The following is a 21,399-nucleotide window of genomic DNA, read 5'->3' on the forward strand; positions in this document are numbered from 1 at the left end:
TATATTCCCTTTACATTTTGGGCTTGTTATATGCATGTAATGTCAAAATAAACGATAGCTTATGGTAAATTATTAGAGGCAGCTGGTAGATTAGTCATTTAGTTACCAGTCTAACCACTCGAGGGAATTGAAGGACTCTTGTTCTACGCAAACAAGAGGGGGTTTATGAGGTTTATCGTACATGCTATTTTGCTCATTCAAACTATTTTTTAGCAACTTTTTGACAGGGAGATAATTTTCCGACCACAACGACTCCACTCAGTAGGAACTACGAGATCACCCAAGGATGGATAATGAACTATCATTAGAGAGAAAGTTCGAACTAGAATAATGACATTTACTTAACCAATTATTCAAAATAACAGAAGAAAAGTTCCCGATTCAGAAGAACATTATATTTACAAACTGATCAGAACAAAAAAAAATTCTTCGGTGTGACCTCTACAGTGATGAATATGAAGTGCATTTTTACAAGACTGACAGGGAGTATCAAACAGTTAACGTTTGTATATCCTGTTGTCTGATCTGTTGATTAGATCAATATGAATGTAAAATAAATTTTAAACAAAATCCTATTATGATTTCTATATGTTACAAGTATTGTTACCTAAGTTTCAAGTTTAATCTCCTGAGCCATACTGAGTGCAATATCATATGAAAAACGTCAAACCTCTTTGCAGGGGTGTTAAGAACAAAATGCTGTCTGACAGCTCTGATCCCTTCAATTAGCCTTCTGTACTTCTCTTCTGGTATTGCTCTCAAAATCTCTTTCAACCTTGGAATGTCTTTGACATCTACCTCTATCGAAAACGCCTCCCATCTCAAAACATCACTGAATGGCAAAACGTAGTTTTTTGACAGTATAACTGGCACACATTCAGCATATATGGCTTCAACTATTCTTGGGCTAGCAACTTCATGACCACTAGGACAAAGGCAGAACTTAGACTGAAGCATCATAGTGTAGTAATCTAATTCCTTTGGGAGGTATTCGTGGACTTGCAGGTCAGGGTCCTGTCCCTTCCATTGACTAAGGAGAATAGGCCTTATCGGGCCATGGAGACCACCAGCAAAGAAGGCAAGGTATGGACGAGGGGAAGTTTTTCGAGGAATGGAGAGGAGTTTCGGAGAAATGTTGCCATCATATAGGTGGATTTCTGGTAGGCTCACATCCTTTTGTGGGTTGAAGCCTTCAGAGGAGTTTGCATTGCACAATACCCTGATGGATCTGTTGTAGAGATCTGAGTTTCCCCTTGAGGCATGAGGTCCCTGCAGCAAAGACACAAATTTGGTCAATTAGAGTACAAGTCAAGAATAATATATAATCATGAGTTGAATTAGCCAATTTCTCTTATCAAAATAATGCCAAGTTTCTAAGAGAACGGGAGGTACCCAATCATGACAAGCCAGCATAAAGTGATCAGCCCCTTGTGTCCGATTCCAGAAGGGGTGCTTGGTGGAAATCACATTGACATAGTCCGAGACAAATTGATTGAGAGGAGTGACATCGTAGGACTTTGGCTTGTAAAGGTATTTCACCATCCATGTAACACTAAAAGGCATAAAGTGAATGTGGGCATGTTTGGGATCTCTTGTTCTGAACCGCGTACTTCCATGCTCAATCTCATGAATAAACCTCCCTTCAATAGTGTAGATATCCTTGCATGGTCCGTCATGTACGATAGGCAGATCACCCTCATCGTACACGTACACTTTCAATCTCCTTTCCATTTCTAGATAACTCCTGAAATGGGTTGCAATTGCATATATATAAAACGTAAATTAGTTACATACTTTTCCACCAGGGATAGTTGGGTATGAGTGTATCTGTGTATGGCAATCATATGCATTAATCGATGACCCATTTCACCCATCATCAAGATTACAAAGCACTTAATTTCTTGTAGTTAGTTGTAGAGTTTATTTCAGGCACACTCAACACAATACAAATCCATGCTGTCACATTTGAGCTTAATCTTAGGCACTCAACTTATCTGTAATATCTGAGTGTAACCTAGAACTTATACTAAGCGTGTACCTTTAACCAAAAAATAAAACATGATTCTTTGAATTTTAATGTAAATGCATCGAATTACAGTGGTTAGTACTCAAGATTGCCATTTATATTTCCCTGCCAATTGATGTTGTCGATGATGTTAGAAATAACTTAGGATCACACATCCAAATTATTAACATAAACTTAATCTACAGGCTGGACCAACTATTACTATTCTATTTACAGATGTAACAAGAGACCTTTATAATGATTATACGCCATAATAACTAGCAAACTACTTCAATAGTGAACTTGATAATGATTGTCCTATATAGCTGTAGCCTGTAGCAATTATATACCATAAATAGTAATCATGAGAAGTATTCATAATGTGGAGAGTCCATATGTGCACAACTTTTAGGTAACAAAACCTTACATTTTTGACGTTTTTAGCTCGAAATGGTTTATTAACAGGAAAGTCTGTCAATAACTAACCCCCCTTCATTCCCAGGGAAAAAAATGTGCATTAGGATGTTTCTTGCTGAAAAGACAGCAGGGCTTTTAACAGAGGATTTATGGAAGACAATATATTATACAAGACAAATATGTTGGGATAGACCGCAACAAATTGTGTGTAATACTACTATGATGGACATTTGCAGCAAATTTACTCCATAAATATTGTTAAAGACAAGATCTAATGTACTTCATAATGGCTGTGTTCTTCTAATCTTTGTTTAACAGACATACAACAAGAGAAGCTCTATTATTAGTTGGCTAATTAAATAAATTCCGAATTTATGAGCCAGTATTCTAGCTATAATTTCCCATGTATGTTCACAAAGACCCAGTCACAAAGGCGATCTATGTGCAAAACGTGTTTGAGAAGGAGATTATATCAGTTTTCACTTTCGTAAAAAATCAATTGAGTGTAGGCATGAAATGGGTGCACAATTGGAGGTATGAGTACCGTGCATAACCCCCATGCGTTAAACAGAAGACTCCTATGCAAAGTTGCCAAAGTCATTTTAAAAGGTAAAAAGATGATAACAGGCCTTTTTTTGGTGACTTCTAAGCAAAGCACTACTTATAAAAGGCTTAGTTCAGTTAAGCTTTTCATTCGTTTTATTTCCATAAGAAAAAAGGCACCCGTGAAAGCTAGCATATCATAAGTTTCTCCAAATTTAGAAATCAGTATGGTCTAATGTAGCACAAAGTCATAAAATAAACATGCACTATGCATAGTGTTAATAGTCATTGATATACACTTTCAAATTTCAACAAACATGTGATGTGCTCCATGATAGAGAAATTTAGGGTACATGTGATTGATAATGAGTACACTTGATCAAAAGACGACATTGGACAGTGCAGATGTGCCGGTGGCCATACACTAGGACAAGGCGGCATTGTTGGGTTGTGCAGGGCTAGTTCAAGCCAAATATCCGGCTAGGGATGGCATATATACCTAGTCTTGTGACATGGACAAAGTCGTTTTAGGTGATTATTCTTTTTATGTAGGAAAATTATACATATATTCTGTATCCAAAAAAAAAAAAAAAATTCAAACAATTCACAATGTACAATACACCATAACAAATAATGTTGAAGCCCTTAAATGATTGATTTGGACTCTTCATGATATAATATAATACGAAGAATAACTTTTTTAAGGGTTAAGAATTAATCAAATTAAAACCACGATTAGGAGTTATAATTACTCATCTCATCATAACGTGCACTAGTAATAATGTGATTACGTGAACCGATCAATAATTTAGAATTTCATAACTCCACCATAATTTCATGATCAATTCTACTTTAATTTCTACTCAAATTTTTGTATAATAATCTTTGCTTAGCATTAACTACCAATTTATAATTATTGTAACAGATAGAAAATAAAAACAAATTAAAGAAGCAATTAAAGTGGTTTGAGTTATAGAAAGAGCGTTACTGATGAAAAGCTCGGGGGTTACGGTAGATGAAAGTGGAAGGATTATTCAAAGTTATCGATCGATTTCGTCTATTCCAAGCTGCCTTTTCTCTTCGAATCGCCGCTCGTGCTCTTGCTAATCCTTCCTCTACTCCTCCCTTCTTTTTCCTCTGAAATTTCATAATTTTCCGATATTAGGAAAATGATACACATTTAATTATGGACCGACCTTACAATCAGCTAAGGCTCCGTTGAAGAAGCTAAAAGTGAAAAGATTAAGTTAGACACGTGATTTTGTTATGAATTCATAAACTAATGCGGATTATTTAAATATAATTATACTTAGCTCTTTGGACTGCATACACAAAAATCGATTGCAACAAACTAGAGAGAGAAAAAGTGTACGGCGGTTAGAGTTGGACAGCTTAAATCAACATTTTGACAAAATTTGTGCGCGCCAAAATTTGGTTTGCAGAATTGTGTTTGAGATTTTTTTAACACATTGATGTTTTTTCAAAGGTTATTAATCAACATAAGCATTATTTTCGTAAATTTGAAGCTAATTTCGAAATTTTACACTCTCAGAATTTAGAAAAATATACAGTCTCATTACAGCTGTAATTTGAAACCGTTCTAGCATTAAATCACATAATAAATTCAAGATTCTCAGTGAAAAAGAATTAAAATTAAAGATCCTCAATAAAAATTGACATTGAAATTTTCGTAATCATAGCAGAGTTAGAATTCAAAATATAATTTCAGGTCAAAAAACAGAGCAATTTCGGAATTCTTAAAACATAGCATCAAATTCTACCAAAACAATCAATTTCCTCAAATTCAAATAAAAATCAAAATCAGTAGCTAAGAGATAGAAAGAAAGAGATACCGGAGCGAAGCGATGATGAACGGAGGAGTTGGAGGAGAGAAGAGGAGGAGAATCGGTAGAAGTAGCGACGCTTTGAAGTTGAACAGCGGAGAAAGAGAGCTGACGAAGCTTCGGAGCGCCGCCATTAGAAGCGTCGTCGAAGCTCGTCGAAGAATAATTTCTGCCATGGATGCCAAAGACGACGAAAGTGATGACGAAGAAGGAGATAATCAATGTAATAGTGTTAGTTGAAGTGAGAGAAAGCCACAATTTCTGCCATTTCTCCATTGATGAGGTTTACTAAGCTTTCTCTCTCTATAATTTTAGTGAGAGAAATGGGTTTGAATGAGGAAAGAAAGAGGGAGATGAAATTTTACATTTATAAAGAGGTGAAGAAACGAATTGGAGTATTTCTTACTCCAATTAAGAACTTGAGAGTGAAGAGGTATATTTGCTTTTATTTATTTTTCTTTTTTCTTTATTTTCCTTTTTTCATGTTAGGTGATTTAATTAAAGTGCATTTGTAACCTCTCTACTCTCTAAGTCTCTAGTCCTCGTATTATATTTTCCTTTTGAGAAAAGTAATAAATAAATTTGGAGTACAAGTAATTTTTTTATTATAATAATGAATTATTGTAATTCGAGTATGTTATGTTTGAAGATAACGTAGTTAAATTAATTTTAGTTTGATTTAATATTGTTAGCTTGGAGTGATTCCATTGATCAAATATATATGCGGTTAAAATCGGGTTACAAGAGTGAACCCTAAACACGTTAGGAGATCTCACAAGATAATTACATAATATTAACAAACTATATCCTTCTATACAAAATAATATCGAGAATATTTATCATATTCTATCAAATATCAAAATGCAAATGTAATAATCCAGATAAGAGCGAGGCAACCTCTAATACTACATACAGAATTTCGTAATAAAAGCTTGATGAATTTTACACGCTCCACTGCGATAAATTAGTGTAGCAGCCTATAGGAATAGAGGTCTGCTACTCTATTAGTCATTTAGTTTTGCATTGCACTCTTGTAAAGCCTAAAGAAAACCCTAAATGCTTAATTAGTATGTAGTGTTATGGTATTTGAGAATTTAGAACTTATTGTTCCAGCCATTTATGTCACCTTAGAAGATACCGATCCAATAATCATGCATTTCAAGAAGATCTTATTTCCAAATTCCAAGATTGCATTATAGAATACGAGTATCTAGCTAATAAGCTAAGTGAGATATTTAACAAATATGAATAATGATTTTAAAGGGAATTAATATATTTTTTAAGAAAATACCATTTACAATTTTGATAGATTTGTATTGGGTTTTAAGACTAATACATTCAACACTCTTAAAGAGGCACGACCTATTCCATCCGATTCATTTCTTTGTACATACTCATCACCTAGAGTTTAATAAGTCCGACCTTGGCCTAGTGTAATTACATACATGCAAAAGAAGAACGATGATGATAATATAACTCATGCATTTTGAGTATCTTATTTAATTAAATAACACTCTATACTATGCTTTGCTTTTGCTTCAAACAATGGTTATCTTGAGTTATTTCCTTTATATGCATTAGATTATTATACAATATGATATATTTTCTAGAATATAATACTTGTACTACGTATAGAAGTTGCATGAGGGGGAGGGAATTATAATATTTATTTGATGTATTTATTAAAGTAAGGTCAATGAAGTTTTAACTAATCATTGTACATAGGTTGCGACGATTTTAAATAATTGTCTCTAAATATATTTGCGTCTGTTATGAATATAATTTTTGATGAAAATTTTAGGTTTATATAAGAAAATCGGGTGAGAGATAGGGTTATATGGTTTTATATTTCGTATAAACAATTTAATGGAAATTTTGCCAGAAAAAAATCTTTTAAAAGCACCATTTTGCGAAAAAAAAAAGCCTTTTAAAAGCTTTTTGATTAAAAAAAAAACCACCACCTCTATTTTAATTTTTTTTGCGAGAAGAAACTTGTTTACTTAATTAACCACTAATTTACTTAATTATCCTTTAATTTCCTCCCATTTATTCTAATTAACCTCTAACCACCTAATTACTTAAGAATTAAAATTAATTTATGTATATAAATATAAAAACTAGTTATTGGCTCGGGCGATGCCCCAAGTCATTATAAATTTATTACTCCGTACTTTAATCGAACTATATATATTTCGGCTTGTTTGTCATTGAAAGCTTAAGTGGTGTTTTTATTTTATTTATTTAATATGATAACTTAAGTAGTTTGTTGCTTGTATGAGTTGGTTTGATTATAAGAATACTTTTTTACATTAAAATCATAAAAATATTATAAGTCAAATCTTTATAAATTTGATGTCAAAATATATACTACTCCATAATGCACAAAAATCTTTTACTATATGATTATAATTTTATGAGTTAATGCACAAAATAAAAATGGAGTAATGTTTAATTTTTACAAACTTTATTGTTATGTAATTATTAAGGAGTTACCGTCCAAGGGAAATTGCCATGCATCTGAAGAGTTTATCAATTAAACTTAACATTAATACATGAAAGTTAATGCATAGATTTTTTCAATAATTAATGCTATGGTATGATTTGGCGACGACACATCATATGTCAAATGACAAAATTGTTAACACATAGCAGAACATCATGTCTTGCCATGAGTTTTAATATATATATTGATTAAAAAACCAACACTGTACCATCTCCAACCACCCACTCCCCTTCCCCCTCCCTTGACAGCAACCCCTTCCCCAATTGGACCCGCTGCCTAGATCCTCCGGCCCACCCCAGCGACCTACCTCTACCGCCGGCCGACCCTATTGAGAAGATACCCAAAGACTTGGATTTATTTTTTGTCATTGTCTTTGCAATGGTCAAAGAGACTTGGATAGATTTATCCTTGTCTTTCCAATGTTCAAAAAGGGGTTTTAGGGGTTTTGAAATTTGGATGATTTGAGGGTGTTAGTGTCACACTTGACGATTGAGGAATTTGGCGAATAATTATATAGGCGCATAGCACCTATATATTAGCAAACATCTAGGATGACATTCTTGAAATTAAGTTGAAGTTTGTCACATGAAAGTGAGTCAAGGTGGAAGGAATTTTGGTGGAAAATATGATGGTAAAAAGTACCATTACATGTATAATAGTACACAAAAAGTAATATTAAAACAACTTATACTTAATGGTACATTATACATAAATACTCCCTCCGTTGAATAATAGTATACATAAATGTACCACTATAGCATAATACTCCCTCCGTTTTTAAATACTTGCTCCATTTCTCCATGCGCGGAGTTTTAGGAGAAATTGGAGAAAATAATAAAATATGGAGGTAGTGGGGTACTTGAGAAAATAAAAATTATAAAAAAAAACAAAAGTAGTGGAAGAATATGAGGAGAGAGAGTATTATATTGGGTCCACTAAATGTGATAAATGAATTAAATATTGTAAAAGCTTTCCAAAAAAGGAAATGGAGCAAGTATTTAAAAACGGCCAGAAAAGAAAAGTGAAGCAAATATTTAAAAACGGAGGGAGTAATACACATAAATGTACCACTATAGAAAAACATCAAATGAAAAAAAATTGAAAACCCCAAAGCGCTCTCCTATATACAAATACTATGCGCCTATATGCACTCGAATTTGGCAATTTGGATGATTTGAGGGTGTTATTAGTTGACACGGTTGAGGAATTTGGCAGGCTTTTATTAATTTATAGGCTTACAACCAATAGTATTTCATATTAGGCGGGGCATTGTAAAAGTTTTTTAGAAGGAAAACAAAAAATAAAAAATTGAGTATTTTTTTTGAGGAATATTGGTTATAACTAGCCCTGGTTATTGGACAGGGTATTCCAATGTGCACCAGGGTCGGGCCAAATTAAAAAGGCTATGACCCTCTAATTATCTAACTGGACAGGGCTCGTGTAGGACCTCTCCTAAAAGGTTCATTAATGGGCTCTTATGAACAACCCTATAAAAATGAAAATAGATATAGGGTCATTAAAAAGGCCGCCTAAATTAAATACATAAAAAGTTGAACGCGCTCTCTCCTCCTTTCCTTCTCCTCTCTTTAAAAAAAATAAGAACCTCCTTTCATTTTTTCCCCTCTTTTCGATCTTCTGAGCTTCAATCTCCATTAAACCCTAAGTTCTTCAATGCAAAATTATTGCGGTTTCGAGCTTTCAAGCTTTACTATTAGGCGACCTTCACAATTGCGATTTCGAGCCTTCAAGCTGCACAATTGATTTCGAGATTTCGATTAATACTGAGGTTAGTTAATTGAAATTCGAGCAGAATTTGTTGTAAATCAGTGAGAAATTTTTGCTTTATACTTTGTAAATTTAGTTGCACACCATGTGTTTGTCAAAATTCCTCAATCTACTTACCGTATTTTTAATTTAATTTTTGCTTTGATTTATCTGTTCTTGCTATTCAATTCTGAAAGGTGCTAACTTTTTCTATCTCATTGTATAACATGCTGGGTTTTTGTCAGATTGATAAGAGATAACTTAGAATATTCTGTTGATTATGTTAATTATGATTTTAGCTTGTAATATTTTGCTTAATATTAAAAATCAGACTCATGCAATGCTATGCTTGGTTACACTTTATACACTGACCTTAAGGTTTCTGAGGTAGCTGCCCTCTTTGGAATCGACCCAATTGCTCTATTAACCGCAAATTCAATCGACATTTCGTATAAGGAAATCAGTTGCAAATTCCTCAGAATTTTTGCAAATTCCTCATAATCCCCATTAATTGTTCTTGTGTTGATGGTATAAGGAAATCAGTGTCTACCCATTACAAAACCCAGCCTTCTGATTCGCTTTCCTCGATTGCAGACTCGATTTATGGGGGTTTAGTGTCTGCAGATCAGCTTAGAGAAGCTAATTCAATTACTGATACTGCTGTTCTTGATGTTGGACAGAATTTGGTTGTGCCTTTGCCTTGTACTTGTTTTAATAATACTGATAATTCATTGATTAATTCTGTAGATGGCTGATTGGTCTGCGCTGCCCTTTGATATCCTTGGTGGAATAGCACTGAAATTGGATTTTATTGAGGATTTTATTTATCTATCTGCGGTTTGTCATTCATGGAACCAGGCTTCCTCCATGGTTAAAACCGAGTGGAGTCGTCGCGCTCATAAACCAACACCACCTTGGTTGCTGCTAGCCGAGCCTGAGCCGGGTAATAACGACACTAGTCAAGAGAAGTCGAGTTGTAGGAAATATTCAATATCAACAAAAATAGGTGTTATGAAATTACGCTTCCTCAGAAACGATGTTGGGGTTCGTCATACGGTTGGATTGTCATGTTTGGTGCTGATCAACAAATTCAGTTATTTAATCCTATTACCAAAGCTCATCTAAGTCTCCCATCCTTAAGTATCTTGCCAGATCACCCACTAAATTACGATGATGATGAAGAAGAAGATGAAGATGATGATGATCAGGATGGTTGGGTTCTGAAATACTTTGTAACTAACATCTTTGTATTGAACCTGTCTCGAAACGACAATGTTGATGACTTTGTCGTAATGGTAATTCATCAACCGTGTAATCACTTATCGTTTGCTCGGCCTGGAGACCAAGCATGGACACGAGTACTAACAACAGCAACAACAATGAAACAGGTTCATCAAGTAATGTGTTGGAAGGGAATAGTGCTGCTTTTGTATACAGACGGAGCATTTGCATACTTTGATATAGATTCGACTCTAACTGCTACTCCTGTTAAGGCTAAGGATTATTATAGCTTGCTTCCGGAGAGTTTTGTTGATACAAGTCAAGGCGGGTTGAGTTGTGGGGGTGTGTATATGGTGGAGTTAAACGGTGATATGCTTGCAGTCGTCCGTTGTAGAGAGCATGGTCCACAACAACGGGGCGAGTATGGTAGTTACGGAATGCCTTTGGAGTGCGGAAATTGGTATCGTACCATTAAGTTTGAGGTTTATAAAGAGGATAATAAGTGGTGGAAGAAAGTTGAGGATTTGGGCGATTTTGTGTTATTTGTAGGTTATAACTATGCTTCTGCTGTTCATATATCAATGGCTCTTAATTGCCAGCGGAATGCTATCTACTTTGTTGACGATGAATTGTATTACTATGGCATCCAAGGACGTCAAGAAGCTCGTGGCCATGATATGGGTATGTTTGACATGACATCCGGAGAAATTACACCATTTTATAAAGACGGTGATACAATTTCTCAGTTTTTTGCTCCTATATGGTTTTTCCCCAATTTTTAATTTTGTTTGTTCTTGATACTAGTTTAATTTCTAGGCCAGGTAATTAATTTGATCTTTAAAACCCTTAATGTTTTGGATCAACTTTCGATTAATTATGTAATTTTAGTACTCGTATCAAATTATTATTGAAGTATAAGTTCTAACATGATGTTACTATGTTAATTGTCAAATTGAACCGGATATACTTCAACTATTCCAGATTTCAGTATGTATTTATCTTCATAATTTAAAAAATGTACTTAGTTTATTGTTTTCTTGATGCTAACCATAGTCCATAGATCGGTATTAAGGTGAGATTATTATTTCTGTAATACCATATTAATTAATTATGGTCAAATTAATACATAATATATAAATAATCAGATAGTGAAAAAAAAGCTACACGTGCAATTAACTAGATTTAATAAAGTTACCACAACTACAAAATTTGTGTAGCCATTGAATAGTCTTCCAAATTCATGATAGAGCCATAGATTATGTTGTTATTACACCTACGCTTAATTTGTTATTACATCTACACTTAATTTTGCAATTACACTTCAATTGGCTAGTTTCCTATGCTTGCATATAAGCACAAGTGCACAACAGTACACGTTTAAGCACTAGGAGTAATGATTTATGAAGCTACCCCGTTGTCTCAACTGGATACACACGCACATATGTGAAAGGTCTATATTTTGCTGATACTGTGATACCACACTTGAAATCCATGCCCAGCCATAAGACAAGACCAAAAATCGCTGACCTTGACTTTGAAATCTAATGTCGTACTACTAATTAACTCCGTAGGCAACTTTTCTACGAAAATGGACCAGAAAGGCACTTTCGAAGAAGTTAACCTTTGAAATTTACCGATGAATAATGGACATGTCGTGTCCTCATACCGGCATATGTTTAGCCGAAATGTACATTTCACCAACCAAGGACATCAAATGGAGTAACATCAAACTAGCTTGTATCTCATGGCCATTCTAGGCTGAATCTCATTCCATGACTTGTATCACAGCCGAACAAAAACCTATACATGATCTCATTCCATCAGATCACCCCGGAACAAAACATATACCAGAGCTGTAAACTGAATATTTACAACATGCAAATGAATTTAAGACTGAGTCAAATAACAAAGAGGAGATCACCAATAATTAACTGAAAAATTAACTCGGCAACAACTTTCTAAAATTTCATTACAACCTGCAAATGAATTTAAGACTGAGTCAAATAACAAAGAGGAGATCACCAATAACTCGGCAACAACTTTCTAAAATTTCTTGGACATCAAACAAAGTCAATACTCCTATAGTCATCTATCAGTCCTATGCAAGACTGAAATGTGAATTTCACTTTAGCTTCCCTTGTTACTTCGAATAACCTGCTAACAAAAAGCAATAATAATTGCAAGCCTTACCAAAGTACTTGACACGGCAAAGGCTATATTTGATTTCTCCGTTCATAAGGGAGGAAGCTTCGCAGTCCATTGACTCTCATTTAATGAAGAACCTCTCGGAGACTAAGACCCCCTCTCCGTTTAAAATAACACCAAACTCTCCAACTCTTCCACAATAACCCTCTCGAAAACTCTGAAAGATGAGGCTCTCAACTCAATCTTATTTCTTTCTTGTGTTCGTCATCTTCCCCTTGATCCAATTCCATAAATCAGCTGAGGCTAATGGATATGAAGAGTGCAGAAAGCAGTATCAGTGTGGAACTGTCAAGGTAAGCTACCCTTTCTATGACGAAGTAAACCGCCCAGCGCATTGTGGCCACCCTGGGTTTGAGTTCATGTGCAACAGCGAAAATGGTGGTGTTCAAGAGATGCCAGAGATTACAGTGACAACATCGTCAGAGAAATACTATCTTCTGTACATGGATCCAACTTCGCCTACTATCTCTGTTGCTCGAAAAGATTTCTATAGTGATTATTGCCCAAATAGCTTGCTCAATGCGACCTTAGACTCCACCCTTTTCAGGTACACTGATACAGTTGAATATCTTACCCTCTACTTCGAGTGTTCTAGTACAGAACAACCCCCAATTTCATCAATTTCATTTTCTTGTTCAAACATAAATAATACTTATCCTGGAGGTTATTTACTGATTGATGGTAATAATAACCCACCAAGATCATGCCAAAGCAGTATTGTAGTCCCATCTAATCAATCTGTTGATGATATAAGAGATATATCCAGCTTACATAGGGCCTTTCGTACTGGTTTTGAACTAAAATGGATTGCGGACAAGCAATGTGATACTTGCCGTACATCAGGTGGGGAATGTGGCTATGATAGTACCCAAAAAGATTTCATTTGCTATTGCAAGGATAATCTTTATGACAGTTATGGGTACACATGTAGCAAGACTAGCAACGGTACGTATCCTTTTACCTTCAATTTCCAGGATAAGCATGATTAGTCTTGATCATCAGTCTAGATTACTTGTGTGATTTCATACCCAAAAGCTTTTGTCCTTTCTGATTACCGCCGTATCTATAGCATAGGTTAATTAACCATGATATATGTAAGTAATAGCTTGGGGATGTTAATTAGGGACTCATGACGCTGTCAAAAACTAGTTGTATGCAAGGGAATAATATTAGGATCAGAGTAGCACCTTTGCATTGCTTGCCTCGCAAACTGTTCTTTATCCTCTCAGGCAAGTTTAGTAGGGTTGTTAGCCAGTAGAACTGTAGAAGCAGGTTTCATTGCCTGACCAAGAAATCCTGAAAACATAATATGATTCCGGTGAATAATATAACAGTCCATATGATATATAAAAGGTACAGAGGATGAGCTTCATAGGCTGCCGTGAGCCCATGAGGTTGAGAAAAGAGACTAAGGGAGGGGTTGGATGTACAGACTAACACAGAAATTGGGTCAACTAGAGAGCTAAGCAAGTAACGGAAACCTGGGAGTTGGAAATATGGGAGGAAAACTTGCATATCATAGTTAAATCCCCCAGTCTAAATCTGTAGGGAATAAAACAACCAACTGCTCTGTCTCTCCTTGATTTGCAGAAATTTATAAGAACTTAGAATTGTACATCACCTTAATTTCACAGCAAATTTTACTTAAAAAGGCATACTAATTCATTTTGAGTTACCTCTCTTAACATGCTGTACTATCATTTTTTTTTTTTTTAAATCTAGTAATTCTTGCAGAATTAAAAGAAGAAAATTTTCAGGGCACTGCAGAATCCAATGACATGAAGACAGTTCAAATAATAATAGGTTATATGTCCAACCATTCTTCTTTAATTTTCTTGATAACCTATTTTCAGTATTTTAACCAATCTAATATTTCCTACATGCAGCTTCTTTAGTGGCAGGGTTAGCCGTAATTGCAGTTCTGCTACTTTATATTACAAGAAAAACGCCTTTACAGAAGCTTATTATCTTCTCTAACATAGATAGAAGAAACAGCATAGAGGTGGAGGCTATGCTGAGTCGCTTAGGAGAACATGCTCCAAAAAGATATACCTACGGAGAAATAAAAAAATGACTAGTTTCTTCCAAGATAAACTTGGTGAAGGTGGATACGGTGATGTTTACAAAGGCAAACTACAAAATGGTTGTCCTGTTGCAGTAAAATTACTGAAAAAAACTAATTGTGACGGAACTGAATTTGCAAATGAAGTTGCCAGTATTTGTGGGACAAATCATGTGAATATTGTTACATTTTTAGGTTACTGCTTTCAAGGAAGCAAAAAGGCTTTAGTTTATGAGTTCATGCCCAATGGATCTCTCGACAAATATACATATTGTGGGCAAAATCAAAATCCGCTAGCATGGGAAATGCTTTTCCAGATTGCAATTGGCATTGGACAAGGCTTAGAATACCTACACCAGGGTTGTAGGACACGAATTTTGCACTTCGATATAAAGCCTCACAATATCCTTTTGGATGCAAAGTTCTGTCCAAAAATCTCAGATTTTGGCTTATCTAAGCCATGTCTACAAACAAAGAGTATTATAACAATGTCTGGTACAAGAGGCACTCCAGGTTACATTGCTCCTGAAGTTTTTTGTAGAGGCTTTGGCGGTGCTTCCCACAAATCAGATGTCTACAGCTATGGGATGCTAATTCTAGATTTAGTTGGTTGTAGGAAAAACAACATTGCTGGAAGTGAGGCAACAAGCAGTGAGATGTATTTTCCTCATTTTATATACAAGCAATTTGGACTTAATGATGGCCATGATGTTCATGAGCTTCAGGGAATCCCGAATGATGAAGAGAGAGTGCTACAAAGAAAATTGGTTGTAGTTGGCTTGTGGTGCGTCCAAACGAATCCTTCAAGTCGGCCATCAATCAGCAGGGCAGTGGAGATGCTTGAAGGAGACCTTGACTCACTCCAGATTCCTCCTATACCATCTCTGTCTTCTCCTCCTAGGCCATATCAACATGATTCGTCTACACACACTATGACATTGTGACAATATCATCTCCGCTACTCGGACTTGCTTTATCACATGAACATGGTTTGAATGGAAATTGCTCGACACTTTCATACTTTTTTTTTCTTTCTTTTGTTGTTTGGCCAAATGTAGCATCCAGATAATGGAAAGTTTTACTCATTTCAACTATCATCATTTTCCTACTTTTCTAATTACTTTCATTATCGCTCTTTAAGTTCATTAATACTCCGTACTTTGTTTGGATAGTAGGAACCGGAAGGAAAAAAAGAAAGGAGAAAAGAAAGGGGGCTAAATTCTCTTCTTTGGGTAAAGGATAGGGGGGAGGAGAGGGAGGGCTCCATTTTCCCTCTCTCTTAAGTAAGCATAATCTCTCCAAAATCGGAGAGATTTGGATGGAAAATGGAGCTCACCTCCCCCTCCCTTTCTTTACCCTTCCCTCTTTCCCTCCCTTACCTTCCTTCTTTGCAATCCAAACAAAGTGTAAAGCATCAAATGTCATTTTACTAGATATCAGCTGGAACTAACTAAAGACATTTACATAAAAATGGTCTTAAAATGAGAAGGAAACAAAAGCAGAGGTTAGATTTTGGTGAGCTTGTGGTGCAAACAAAGACCAAATGACCAGCCACGACTAACACGATTAAACTGCTGTCTTTTTTTCGATATCACAAAATAAATCAACTTATTTGAATACATAAACCCATCTATATCTACATCATATTTTTAAGTGAATACCATGTGACTTTTCAAACACCAGAGCAGCAAAATTGATCAAGCATAAAGACTAAACATCAACTAATTCAAATAGTAGTATGTCGTCGATCAAATGCTTATATGAACATATAAACAAACTACTTATTTTCCGTGTAACAATACACCAAAAGGTTTCAATACATGAGACAGGGTAGGAGGTTGGAAGAGAGAGCGTAAGCTTACCAAGTGAACAAGCAAATCAAACGGAGAAATGAACACGAACAATGAAGAATGAAGAATGAAGAATAAGGATGGATCAATTCCTGCAATTACAAAATAAATAAGGCATTGAAACCTTTATAAACGAATCAAATCAATGTCAAACTAACATAAAATAAGGAAGGTAATTAATCAAATTGACAGATTTTGAATTTAAAAACCTGCAACTCAAATATATAAATTTTAAAAACAAAAAATCATTGAGGCAAAACATCAAACATTTGGTGTGCATTACTGAGAAATGAGATTCCGCTGACGGACTTACTTTGGGTGACATTGCAGCATTAGAAGGCATGATCAAATGAATATTTGGAATTATGGAATAATCGGAGTTTTGATTTTTTGGAGGGGAGGAGTAACTGTACTAGTGTACCGGTACTGATATTAGAGAAATTTGGCGGGAAAAGTTTTTCGACTTTTTTTTTTTTTGGGTTTTTCTAAGCTATACTCCTAAGGTATTCGAGTTTCTAAGGTGTACCCATGTTTTTTCAAGTTTTTAAGTTGTGCCCCTTAACTCACTACCATTCATTAATGGTATCCTCCTTAGGACTTCCACGTCACCTAAAGTTAACTATAAATTTAATAGAAAGATGATAAAAGGTAAGGAAATGGTAGGAGAAAGAAATTTTAGCCACCGCAACCCTAATAATGAAAACTGAATATTGATAAGGAGTTGAAGGGCACAGCTTAGAAACTTGAAAAAACATGGGTACACCTTAGAAACTCGAATACCTTAGGGGTACAGCTTAGGAAAACTCTTTTTTTTTTATCGAGTTAGACAGCAGTCACAGCAACAGTGTGTTTTCCTTACTTTTTTTTTTTTTTTTTTTTTTTTGAAATGTTGTTTTTCTTTATACTCGTACCTTTTTTTTTTTAGAGAGTACATTACATTTTAAAAATAAAAATTACCTACGAAAATATATTAAGTATAGATTGCCATTTGATAAATATGAGTTAAGGTAACAATTAATTTGGGACGGACACCGTATTAGTTAAATTTCTGTGAGAACTCCTTAAATTGTTAGTAACAAAGCGACAAAACTATATTTTGTCAAACTCCAAAACTCATGATCATATGTAATTACGTGTTACGTAACTTCGTCTATCTATGTACAAAACATGGATGGATGTCATGGATCAACACAATGGATAGAATTCTACATCACAGCATAACCTAGCTTAATATCAAGCCTTCTTAGCCAAATTGAATGAAGAATCATATGAATGGCATCAAAAGGTTTAGCTGGCCTATTAATTACAAAATGTGGCCTTACTTGTAACACTCTCTTGTGTAGCATCAAGTACTTCTTCGTCGAAATCCCTTCTAGAATCTTCTTGATCTCCGGGATCTTTGCCACCGGAATATGAATCGAAAACTTACTCCAATCCAACACATCACTAAATGGCAGCGTATAGTTGTCTGACACGATGACCGGTACACAACCCGTGTAGATTGACTCAACTAGCCTTGGGCTAGCCACCTCCCACCCACTAGGGCAAAGACAGTACTTACTTTGTCCCATCAAAACGGTATAGTTTTGACCCTTAGGAAGGTACCCAAAGACTTGGATAGAGTTGTCCTTGTCCTTCCAATGGTCAAAGAGACTCTTACGAACGTTACCGTGAGGACCGCCCGCAAAGAAGGCTAGGACTCGACGTTTACGAGGCGTTAGGTTGATTATAGGAGGGCCAAGAGTACCCCAAGGGATGAGGATTTCAGGGAGTGAGACATCACGTGAAGGGCGGAAGCCTTCTGAGACGTTGGCATTGCATAGTACTCGTGTGAAGTGCTTGAAGAGATTTGGATGTGCTGCTGAAACTTCTGGTGCCTGAAACAAAATATTCAAAAAAAAATAAAAAAAATTAAATAAAAAATAACATTAAGTTCCAAACAAACTATGTACACTTCTGTCTCTAAATGTTATTCCTACTTTGACAGTGACATTTTCTAAAGAATAATTGATCGAACTCATTTAAGATGTGTTCGTATCATAATTGGTGATGGCACATTCGGTCAAATGATTTATTTACTATGCTACATTAACTTGCAATTCATTTAAAGTTGCCAATTTAAGGAAAAAAAATAAACCATACCCAGTCATGACAAGAAATGAGGAAATGATCGGCACCATTGCTTCTATTCCAATAAGGATAACGGTCCGATATAACTCGAATGTAGTCTACGACGACATTTTGCATTCGGTCCCTAGAGTAGCTCGTATATGGCCTGTAAACGTATCGAATGATGGATGTGATGCTCACTGGAACAAAAAAAGCTAGAGCTTGATTAGGGTTGTGAGTTATGAAACGGCTTTTATCATCGGCTGAATTTAGCTCTTCGATCATTTGTCCTTCAATGGAGTATATGTTATTCATAGGACCGCGGTGAAAGAGTGGTGGTTCACCTTCCTTGTACGTGTAAATTTTAAATCTTCTCTCCATTTCTTTGTGGCTCCTGAATTTCATGTTCATGCAAAAATTAGAATTTTTGTAACTTGAAATATGTATCATCACTTGGTTTAATTAATTTGTTCTACGACATGCATAATAATATAAATTAAGCACAGATAGAGGTGATAATTAGTCTAGCTTAGCTTGCTAGTTAACTACAAGAGTTTTGTTCAAAATTGTCACGAGTCATATATAGGTCAATTTTATAACTCGTTCACAAAAAATATAGTTTTATTTAACTAAAATTTTACATAATCATAGAGAATCGAAGTTTGTAAATTAACTCTACGGCTCACATATGTAAAAGTGCTAAGTCGACCCACCCCAAACACGAATCATTAATCATTACCATTAATCATAGTAATCAACTTTTACTTGTAATTGTTGCAATGTCAAGTAGTATGGCTTTAGTGGGGGGATCGTGGGATAGTGGTAGTTACATAAATTGGAAAATAAGTGAAAAAATTGAAATGGATGCCTATAAAAGCGCAAGTATGGTAACCAACACAACTTTGGCATCTACATTTACTGTATATAGCAACGAAAGTATACAACTGTTGACCTAGCTTGTTTATTAGGGTACTCGACTGCCCATAATATGTGCCCCCATACTTCCTAGGCATCCTAGCTAGGATATTAATTACATGTTTACCTCAAATTCAAATTTTATACATAAAAATAGGATAGAAAATTTTTTAAGGGTATAATGTAGACATATAGTAGGCCTAATAGAGACGTTAAGGTAAGGATTCTAATTTAGTAACCAAGTTCGTACATTAAAATTATACTGTGATCCATATGTCACACTTTTTGACCTAACACTTTTGAAAAGATAATATTCCCTCCGTCCCTTAATACAATGCCTCTTTTGAGCATTTATTCCTCACATAATAAAGAGAAAGAGGCATTGTACAAAGGGACGGAGGGAATACTTTTCTATATTTGTTTCAAGTAATATGTAATCTTTTTGGAGGGGAAAAAAAAGGTACGGGGGACTTTTATGGAATTATTGGAGGTGAGATCCATTGACACTCTCCATCATTATCAAGTTTTTACTAAGTATGAGAAATTTAAGTTCATAATATAATTATTGGATTAAAATTTTTCTTTCTACTAGCCCCACCCCACAAAAAAAATAACCTTTAATTAAATTATACTTAGTTATATTATATTAGAGATATTTTTGATGATTCAAAAAGTGTTAGCTAACTAGCATGTTAATTAGGTGAGAAACACACGTCAAGTGTTTCAAGTTTTTTATACCCTTCATTCTTCAACACGCCCCTCCAAAAAATAAAATGATATTTCTATCAAAATAACAATTGAAACTATGTCTTAGCTTCCTATTTTAATGGATTCCTAAAGAATCGTATGAATTAGGTTGATTTTAACTTATAAAAATAAATTAGAATGGGTAAACGGATGAAATTAGCTAAAAAATCTGAAAAACTTTGTTCAACAATATATTCAGTGATCAGTGATTCACTAGGAGTTGACTTAGTATTATGATTTAGGTTCTACTAACCACTCTAATTCCACATTATACATTACGGTGTATTATATTATTGATTATCAAATTATTAAAAAAATTATAATATCTCATAATAATTAATTTAATGAAGAATTAACTACCTCTCCAATTAATTACACTATGATTTTTTTCACTCACATTGATAAATAAATAGATAAATAAATAAACACTAAGAAATTTAATGAATATAAAATGATCATGATATATGAAAAAGAGAAATCTTAACTGATAAAGTGCATATGGGTTCTTGTAAACCACTCCTCTAGGGAGGAAGCTCCCTTCATTGTATGATGTATAGTTTCGAGTTCGAGCCGCCTCTCGAATTGCTGCCCTTGCCCTTGCTAATCCTTCTTCAATTCTTTCCAACTCATTATAATCAACCTTTACCTTAAATATACAAAGCAAAAGATTAGGTCAAATTAAAAAAAAATATATATGTAATTCAAAATAAATAGTCACGTTGATAATGTAATTTATGATTTTTGTAACGTGATAACTAAAACTTGTGACGAAGAATATATAGAATACCAACTAGAAGAAGCAAAGGATTAGAGAAGCTTCAAACTTACCGCAGAAGCATGTGAGAAATTGAGATTGGTAGAAATAAAGAAGGAGATGGTTAAGAAAAAGACGTAAATTATGTATGTGAAAGACAAAGTTGTGGTGCACTTAGCCATAATAATGGCTTAATTATGATAAATTAAGTATGATCATATGGTAAATTAAAAGAGATGAATAATTAGGTTATGAGAGTAATAAAAGAGTGATGAAAAGTAGATGTATGCGTATATACTTTATTTTTTGATAATATGATTTTTTAGAGGATATTTGGGCTTTTGGAGTGATAGAATAGGGTTCTATATGAGCTGTTAGTCCTTGTAATGCGATTGTGTTGGTTACTACTTTTTTTACCTTTTTTTTATATAATTACTACGAGAAATTGATTTTTATTTTA

General features: G+C 34.6%; 3 protein-coding genes and 1 pseudogene across 4 annotated transcripts; 2 read left to right on the forward strand and 2 right to left on the reverse strand.

Annotated features, from left to right (window-relative positions):
- Nucleotides 1–322: 322 nt before the first annotated feature.
- On the reverse strand, nucleotides 323–5,144 carry LOC145556804 (putative glycosyltransferase At5g25310). The gene is made up of 4 exons (XM_081618453.1): nucleotides 4,819–5,144; nucleotides 3,954–4,102; nucleotides 1,393–1,744; nucleotides 323–1,269 (listed from the first exon to the last, which is right to left on the reverse strand). Exons 1-4 carry the CDS (start codon nucleotides 5,083–5,085, stop codon nucleotides 604–606), a joined length of 1,434 nt encoding a protein of 477 aa, XP_081474579.1. The 5' UTR covers nucleotides 5,086–5,144; the 3' UTR covers nucleotides 323–603.
- Nucleotides 5,145–8,604: 3,460 nt separating this feature from the next.
- On the forward strand, nucleotides 8,605–11,326 carry LOC145556805 (uncharacterized). Its single transcript, XM_081618454.1, has 2 exons — nucleotides 8,605–9,098; nucleotides 9,824–11,326. The coding sequence occupies exon 2, from the start codon at nucleotides 10,144–10,146 to the stop codon at nucleotides 11,077–11,079; it is 936 nt and encodes a 311-aa protein (XP_081474580.1). The 5' UTR covers nucleotides 8,605–9,098; nucleotides 9,824–10,143; the 3' UTR covers nucleotides 11,080–11,326.
- Nucleotides 11,327–12,520: 1,194 nt separating this feature from the next.
- LOC145556806 (LEAF RUST 10 DISEASE-RESISTANCE LOCUS RECEPTOR-LIKE PROTEIN KINASE-like 2.4) lies at nucleotides 12,521–15,672 on the forward strand (annotated as a pseudogene). The gene is made up of 3 exons (XR_014091923.1): nucleotides 12,521–13,447; nucleotides 14,237–14,305; nucleotides 14,389–15,672. The product of XR_014091923.1 is annotated as an LEAF RUST 10 DISEASE-RESISTANCE LOCUS RECEPTOR-LIKE PROTEIN KINASE-like 2.4 (transcript).
- Nucleotides 15,673–17,619: 1,947 nt separating this feature from the next.
- On the reverse strand, nucleotides 17,620–18,917 carry LOC145556807 (putative glycosyltransferase At5g11130). The gene is made up of 2 exons (XM_081618455.1): nucleotides 18,557–18,917; nucleotides 17,620–18,291 (listed from the first exon to the last, which is right to left on the reverse strand). Exons 1-2 carry the CDS (start codon nucleotides 18,902–18,904, stop codon nucleotides 17,620–17,622), a joined length of 1,020 nt encoding a protein of 339 aa, XP_081474581.1. The 5' UTR covers nucleotides 18,905–18,917.
- Nucleotides 18,918–21,399: the final 2,482 nt, after the last annotated feature.

The sequence above is a fragment of the Chenopodium album genome, chromosome 8 (assembly GCF_948465745.1).
Source record: "Chenopodium album chromosome 8, dcCheAlbu1.1, whole genome shotgun sequence".
NCBI classification, from domain to species: Eukaryota; Viridiplantae; Streptophyta; class Magnoliopsida; order Caryophyllales; family Amaranthaceae; genus Chenopodium; species Chenopodium album.

Excerpts from the sequence above, each read along its gene's own strand:
- LOC145556807 (XM_081618455.1), bottom strand. The coding sequence starts at position 18,904 with ATGGAGAGAAGATTTAAAATTTACACGTACAAGGAAGGTGAACCACCA. Across the intron at positions 18,292-18,556 it reads TCATTTCTTGTCATGACTGG|GCACCAGAAGTTTCAGCAGC; the intron begins GTATGGTTTATT and ends ATTTTGTTTCAG.
- LOC145556804 (XM_081618453.1), bottom strand. The coding sequence starts at position 5,085 with ATGGAGAAATGGCAGAAATTGTGGCTTTCTCTCACTTCAACTAACACT. Across the intron at positions 1,745-3,953 it reads AACCCCCGAGCTTTTCATCA|GAGTTATCTAGAAATGGAAA; the intron begins GTAACGCTCTTT and ends AACCCATTTCAG. Across the intron at positions 1,270-1,392 it reads TGCTGGCTTGTCATGATTGG|GGACCTCATGCCTCAAGGGG; the intron begins GTACCTCCCGTT and ends TCTTTGCTGCAG.
- LOC145556805 (XM_081618454.1), top strand. The coding sequence starts at position 10,144 with ATGTTTGGTGCTGATCAACAAATTCAGTTATTTAATCCTATTACCAAA.